At 38.1% G+C, this 7926-nt stretch overlaps 1 protein-coding gene across 5 annotated transcripts in view; it reads right to left on the reverse strand.

Annotated features, from left to right (window-relative positions):
* Positions 1–7926, reverse strand: part of TCF12 (transcription factor 12) — a 429352-nt gene that overhangs the window by 91544 nt on the left and 329882 nt on the right. For all 5 annotated transcript variants that reach the window (XM_006831611.1, XM_006831614.1, XM_006831613.1 and 2 more), the window contains exon 8: positions 4102–4154. In XM_006831611.1, the coding sequence (XP_006831674.1) occupies positions 4102–4154 (53 nt within the window). The remainder of the gene's footprint in view (positions 1–4101; positions 4155–7926) is intronic.

Genomic DNA, 7926 nt, shown 5'->3' on the forward strand with positions numbered 1-7926 from the left:
TTCATAGAACCCAGCTTCTCGGATAATTTGCTCAGCATACAGGTTGAATAAGTATGGTGAAAGAATACAACCTTGTTGCATACCTTTCTTAATTTTAAACCATTCAGTGTTCCCATGTTCTGTTCAAACAACTGCCTCTTGGTTTTTTCCTATAACAGACCTCTCTCCCACCTAAGAGAGTGGTGGAAGAATATACGTTTTTGTTACTGTTAAGTGCTTTGGGTCAGTTCTAACTCATAGAAACACTGTATTAGGGTTGCCATGGAGTGGCTGATGGGTTTGAACCACCGACCTTGTGGTTAGTAGTCCAGAGCTTATATCTCACAATGCCACACCAGAACTCCTTTATGTTTTTATTGTATCACAATAATTTGCATGCTTGTTCCTCATATCAGATGATGATTTATTTGAAGGCAATGGTGGTGTTTGTATGTTTGAATTCTTAATATCCAGTATCATTCTACTGCTGTTGCTACAAAAGTTTACTTTGTCTTATACTTCAACCAGTCTAGGGAAGCAAGTGGGAAATCTTGTGTGCATCAGAACACTGTTTCTTCATCAGAAGAAAGAAATTTATACTCACTATACTTTTATATAGTTATATAGTGGGCATATGAGCTTTAAACCATAAGGACATAGCACTTTCAACCTAAAAAGAATCTGAAAGGCTAACTGAATAGTCTAAGGTCATAGAACTAGGCAGCAACAAGCCAGGCAGATTTGGGAAGACCATGTCCTTACTGACCATACTACTCTAATGACATTCAACACATCCTCACTCACAGATGTAAGTTATCATTCACTTGTTCTGCTGAGAAATAGAGGACCTGAGGTTTACACTTATGATACCAGTGTATGCATCATGGCATAATCAAGACAAATAAAAAAAAGTGGCTTCTAACCAATGCTCTGGTAGTACAGTGGGTTACATGTTAGGCTGCTAAACACAAGGCTAGCAGTTCAAATCCTCCAGTCACTCTGTGGGAGAAAGATGAGGTTTTCTGCTTCCATAAAGCTTTACTGGCTCAAAAACCGTATACAGTCAGAATCAACTCCAAATGCAGCAGCAGCAAAAACCAATGTCTTGTGATTAACTTATGTAGACTGTGGATGCTTTGCATTCTAATTAGCCCTAACTATTATTCCTTTGTAGCAGGATTAGCAGTCTGTGGAATAGGCGATATTACTGTCAAGTTTCTAGTTTGCTTTAGGAAGAATGATACTCAAATGACCAGTCAATAAAAACCACACACACACACACACACACATATGTCTAGTCTATTTCTAATTTGATGCCCAACATTTTATAATTTATACTGTCAAAGTTCTATAAGTTGCACATTTAACACTAAAGCACTTTAAAAGAAATCTGAAGAAAAAAAAAGGAAAGAAATCTGTAACTTTAATTTTAGACATTCAAAGGGTCAACAGGATACTCAGAAGTGCTCTCAAGAGTTGATTATTTTGCTATTATTTATCAAAGTATCTGCGTTTAAAGTTGTTTTCTCTCTTAAGAATTTGACATTTTAACCTACAATGTAACTCAAAATACACTTTCAGTTAATTAAAATGCATTTATTACACATTTTTAGTAACATCTAAGAAGTCCTGGTGTGGCTCTGTAGGATAAGCACTAGACTGAGAACCACAAGGTTGGTGGTTTGAGTCTACCAGCTAGCTGCTTCTTGGGCAAAACATGAGGCTTTCTGCTCCTGCAAAGATTTACAGCTATACAGCATTCTATGAGTTGAAACAGATTTGATGGCACTTAACAACAACCAAAGATGCTTAAATAAACTATTTTTAACTGTGTACGTTTCAAAGTAGTACAATCACGTTTGATGCAAATGTTAAATACAGGATTGAAGACTCTACATTGTGTTCTGTTCAAATGTCTAATGAATCCAGAACTAAATTAGCTAATAAAATACAACATATAAGTAGGCTTGCAAAATTTCCTAGTGGTTCTCAAAGAAATCAAAGTTATGTCAGAATTCTGTGTCTTTCCCTTTCTCTGTGATTCACTTGAGACACCTTAGAGCACTTGTTCCAAGCACGGCACCTTGGTGGCATAGTGGTTAAACTGTTCAGATGCTAACTGAAAGGTCGACAGTTCGAACCCACCAGCTTCTCCACAGGAGAAAGATGTGGTAGGCTGCTTCCCTAAAGGTTTCTGCCATGGAAGTCCTATGGAGACAGGTGTACTCTGTCTTATGGAGTGGCTAGGAGTTGGAATAGACTAGATTGTACCGGACTAACTAATGGGTTCCCTCCAAGGAGGAAATGCTGCTGAAACAAGGAAGGTAAGGCACATCGATGCCCCAGTGTTTATTCTCTTTCCAGGTTGCTCGGACCCCTTCACCCTTTTCTTTTTTCATTTTAAAAGTGAACGAATTATGAAATACTGAATATTGTTCCTTAAAAATTAATGTTGGGCAAAGAGATATTAGATGAATTTTTTACCTGTGCGGTTATACTAAATATTAATATGTAATTGAACTTTTATTACTCTCATAGAATTATGGTAATAAATCACAAGAAAATTGCACCGTTACATGTTTTAGCAATTCTGTCAGTTTTAATATGATTTCTGTTCATCTAGCAGAAATCATCTGTTGTACTGTTGGACCACCTATCCCTTCACAGCACACAACTGTTAAAATGTAAATCGCTCAACTATTTTTAGCTGCTGCTGAAAAAAAAAAAATTTCCTGTCTTCAGGAATAATGATTTGAAGCATTGTGTTCATTTTGTTTATCAAGCAGCTATTCAGCCCCCAGCGGGCCCAAGTGCTTATGCAAGCAAAAGCTTTTAAGAATGCCTGCAGCTGCAATCCAACCTTCCAGGTAGACTGCAGGTTCAGAGCACAGCTGCCCTAAACCGTATACAACTCAGATCCATCTGGAACTGAGTTTCAAAGAGGATTTAAAATTCGAGTTTTCATGTATCACACAGAAGAGAAGGGGGGGGGGGGAGAACATAGGAAAGAAGGAAAGTAAACAACCAAAAAGATGGTATCTCTACTTCAGCCTTAATGAAAAATAAAAAGCTCAGACCCATGCTGCTCCTTCTAGATTACTACTTGCCAAGTCGGATATTCCATTCAGTCTGTACTTCCATGAGCTGTGACTCACCCAGCAGCACCTGCGCCCATGTGTTAAATACTGCCAAATAAAACCTCAGCACCATTTACACAACAAAGGGATGTACCCTACAAGGCACTGGGGCCTCCATCCAACAGCCTCCGCTTTCCATTTGTTCTAAGCAAAGGGAAAGGAAAGAGAGAGGGGAAAAAACAACAACAAAACAACACCCAACAACAAACCTTCCGTCTTTGCATCAGGGATTTTTTAATGGTTGGTGGATTTATGATGCTGGTTCATTTACAAATACTTTTACTTCTTTAGGGAAGAAAGTATATTTAATAGCACAAACACCCCTACAGCATTAGATTATCACGGCCATTAATGACTGTTCCACCAAACCTTTCCAACCTCTTTCATCAAAGTCCTTTATTCTCAAAGGACACATTTTTGAGCAAAGAGGGATCAACAAACTAGTTGCTTGAAAGCTTTCCTGATGCTAGGCTGAAGTTAGGAAAGGCTTAATGAAGGTTTTAAAACCCACAAGGGCTTCACAATGAACATCTGACTTGGTGATTTATGCATATTAATAACCTCAGTCCTACAGAGGCAAGCTGAGCTGAACATGTCCTCGGAATCTTAATGTCTCTAGCTCCACTGGGATTATTACAAATGTAAATTTCTAAGATTCTCAGCTATTAATCTCTGTCTGTCCTCCTGTTCAGCAACATAATGACTAATTAAACATCAAAAGACCTGTACAGGAGATCTTCTCTGACAGCTACTGGCCTAGTCCTCTTCCCAAGAGAGGGATTCAAATGACAGGGACACCGAGTAAGAGCATATGAGTAAGCTACAAATCATTGCAGAGAGATCTAAAAACCTAACATTAAATGTGGATTCATCTCAATGATTTCGCTAACAATTACTGTGTATCTGTGTCTAATGGCACCGATGGAGTAAAACCTGAATGCAGGAAACTAGTTTGTTAACCACCAAATTTAAAGAGGGTACTTACAGAAGAAGGCAAACCAGGAGGCACCTTTCTGACTTTCTTTGCTTGCAAAGGATCTGCATATGGAAAACAATACACTTCATCAGTATGTTATATTAGAAAAGATCAAACTTCAAATGGGCTAGAATTTTTTCCCCCTACCCTAGTGCTTTTCTTGTTTAACAGTGAAAACAGGTTCTTCCTAATAAAGCGATGCATTCTGAAACGGTTACATGTCCCATAAATTTAGGAAGTAACAGCAAACAAAGCCGAAAAAGAAAAGAACAAACCAATAAGCATGCAGGAGGGAAGGGAATTTTAAATTTCTAAGTTCCTACTTTCTGCCATAGGGTTGCTATGAGTTGTAATCAACTCAACAGAAATGAGTTTTAAACTACGCATTTTATAGTCTCTCTGTTTCATTTGAGAAAGGGGAATTTGGTGCAACAGGTCATGTAAAACTGTAAACATGAGCACAGCAGTTTCCTAGGCCACAAATGGCATGACACACTAAAGCATGTAGGTGTATAAGAAAAGAGGAAGCCTCTATAAATTTGGACTAGGATTCTCTACAGTGACTATCCTAGGAGGTTACAAAGCTGAAAACAGCAACAAAAAAAACTATATAAGTAGCATGTGGAAAATGTTTATACCATAAAAAAAGGGAAAAAGTATTCACCATAATCTCTGTCTCTACCCCAAAAGACAGTCTATATTTCCTTACAACAGAATGTGCTGAAGATAAACAACATCTGGCATACTCTTTATTTGTGAAACTTATAGGCAAAATTTTGTTTTTTAGAAAGCTTTACTAGAATCCAACTCTTCACAACTAATAAACCATCTCTTGTGCAAAAGTCATACCCATAGTCTTTATAACAAGGAAGTTGATAGAATTGTTCCTGTTATTTTGGAATCTATCAGTATATTTTGGGATACTGCAGGATAATGCACTGGACCTTAAGGCTGGCAGTTCAAACTCACCGGCAGCTCCTCGGAAATCCTTTATAAGAGTTGTTATGAGTCAGAACTGACTTGATGGCACTTAACAACAACAACAACAACAACTGGTAGCGCAGTGGATTACATGCTGGGCTGTTAACCGCAAGGTCAATAGTTTGAATCCACCAGTTGCTCCGTGGGAGAAAGATAAGGCTGTAAAGATTTGCAGCCTTGGAAACCCTATCCAGGGTTGCTATAAGTCAGAACCCACTCTGGCAAACAACTACGACCTCCACTAGTAGAAGATGTTGCTACTTACTTTGGGCCATAATGTCTGATTTGAAATCATGAGCTTGGAATTCACAGTTAACTTCTAGGAGGCTGCAAAGTATAGTAGTTAAGAGAATAATCTGACTGTGTTCACATTTAAACTCCATTCTATAGAAGGTATTTGAGCATGGGCAAGTTACTTAATCTCTCTGAGCTTCAGTACGCAAAAAGGGGTAAAACCTCCTGGAGTTATTGTAATGAAGTCAGTACATAAAAGACACCCAGGACAGTGTCTAAAATAGAGTGTCACTTAATAAGTTTTAGCCACTAGTATTACATTGATATTACATTCTGTGATAAAATAGTTAGAAATTGGATAGTTAATGTTTTATGGAACGCTTATTTCCTAATGCAGCTACATAGTTTCTGAAGATGCTGGAATTGGTGCAGATTATCTCTGCACTCTTTTCTAACTTTGAGATTTTATGAATAATTGCAATCCCAAGAAAGAACAGCTTAGACCAAGAGATAGCAATGGAGAACTAAATAATAATCTACTAAATGATATTTGGGGAATGTGGTGGTTCCTCCATAAGATAATCAATGGACTGCAAACCTCAAGGTCGGTGGTTTGAGCTGCCAGCTGTTCTGCGGTGGAAAGATGAGACTTTCTGATCCCACAAAGAATTAAAAGCTTCATAAACCCTATGAGTTGGAATCAGCTTGACAGCACTTGACAACAACAACAACAACAACAACAAATGGTATTTAGTCCAGAGATGGGTGGGCCTTCTTGAGTATCAAGAGAACCACCATATAACAGTGTTGCTGCTGTTAAGCACCGTTGAGTTGGTTCTAACTCATAGTGACCCTGTATGGGGTTTCCAAGGAGTAGTTGGTGAGCTTGAACCACTGACCTTGCAGTTCAAACTGACTTTGTAGTCCAGCCTATTAACCCATAGCTCCACACCAGGACTCCATATACCAGAATGGCCTAGGCTACATCATTTAGCACCTCCAAGTTTTGCTTTCCTCATTTGTAACATGTGTTTAATATCATGGCTTCACAAGAGTTTTTGTGAAGACTATATGTGTATAGCACAATACCCAGGACACCCTCAATCAACTAAAGAAGACATAATCTTTGCGTTATACAACACTGAGGTTTAACTCTTGATTTTTAGGAAACCCACCCTCTCCTTTTCTTAATTATCCCAATAGTTTTTCCTAGTTATTCCAAACATCAACTTCAATAATAGCATACTGGTCAGTAGTGCTGTTACTAAGTCTATTTATAAAAACCTGCTTTTTGTCATAGTATGTGCTCACAAAGCATACTAGGAAGATGTTTTCTAAAGTGACACTGATGCATTTCCACTCCTGCATGGCTAACTCGAACTCATTTGGTGGGAAACAAGAATACAGATGGAGAAGAGGCACTTTTCAATCCATCATTTCTTTAATAACAATAAAAGACACTGGTTTAAGTCATCTGGGCTCACTCTTCACAGGACACATACTAAATCATCCACAATCCTGAGAGCTGGGCACATCTCATCAGAGCTGTCTTAGCTGGACATTGAGATGCATCATTAGATCCTTTATGCCCTCAAGCATATTCCAGACCCAGAGACCTGGAATATTTCACCAAAATATAGGGTTGATATATTTAGGTAGATACAGAAATTACAGGAAGTCAATAACAAATACTTGTAGGATGAATAACTATGACACATTTTCTTTTGGTGGGCAATATTTATTTTAAAAGCAGACCTACTCTTAATAGTTGTATAAATGCATTTAACTTTAAATTTCTCATATAAAGGATTTGTTGGTAGAAATCACTAAAAATTCCCACTGTCAAACACAGATTGGATTAGGAATCAGAATATACTGGGGCTTGCTGTAAGCCACAGTACAAAACAGACGGGCCTGGTTAGGTTACAGAGAAGACATAAAAGAAGGGGGTTGACTGTTTAGTGGGTACAGAGTTTCCTTTTAAAATGACGTTTTAGAACTACATAGACATGATAGATGCACAACACTGTGAATGTCTAACATGCCACTGATTTGTACATTTCAAAATGGCTAACTTTAGGTTATGTGAAATTTACCTCAATAAAAAAGGAGGAGCATCGACAATTAATATGCTAAGTCATATTAACATTAAAGTCAGGAAATCTTAAATTTTATCCTGGTTGGATCACCTATCAGCACTGGTAGTGCTATAGGATAAGCACCAGATTGCTAACTACAAGGTCTGCAGTTTAAACCTACCAGCCGCTCCAAGGGAGAAAGATGAAGCTTTCTACTCCCTTAAAGATGTACACCCTCAGAAACCCTGTACAGGGTCTCTGAGCCAGAACCTAACAACAACAGCAACCTATAAATTATGAGGTTGCTTCAAACAGCATGTGGAAAAATGGAATTAAAAAATAATGGTGATGCAGAAAAGGCATTTGACAAAATCCAACATCCATTCCTGATAAAAACACTCAGCAAAATAGGAATTGAAGGGAAATACCTCAACATAATAAAGAGCATATATACAAAACCAACAGCTTATATTACTCTCAATGGAGAGAAATTGAAAGCCTTCCCTCTGCGAACAGGAACCAGACAAGGATGTCCTCTGTC

This window comes from Chrysochloris asiatica, unplaced genomic scaffold (assembly GCF_000296735.1).
Source record: "Chrysochloris asiatica unplaced genomic scaffold, ChrAsi1.0 scaffold00004, whole genome shotgun sequence".
NCBI lineage: Eukaryota > Metazoa > Chordata > Mammalia > Afrosoricida > Chrysochloridae > Chrysochloris > Chrysochloris asiatica.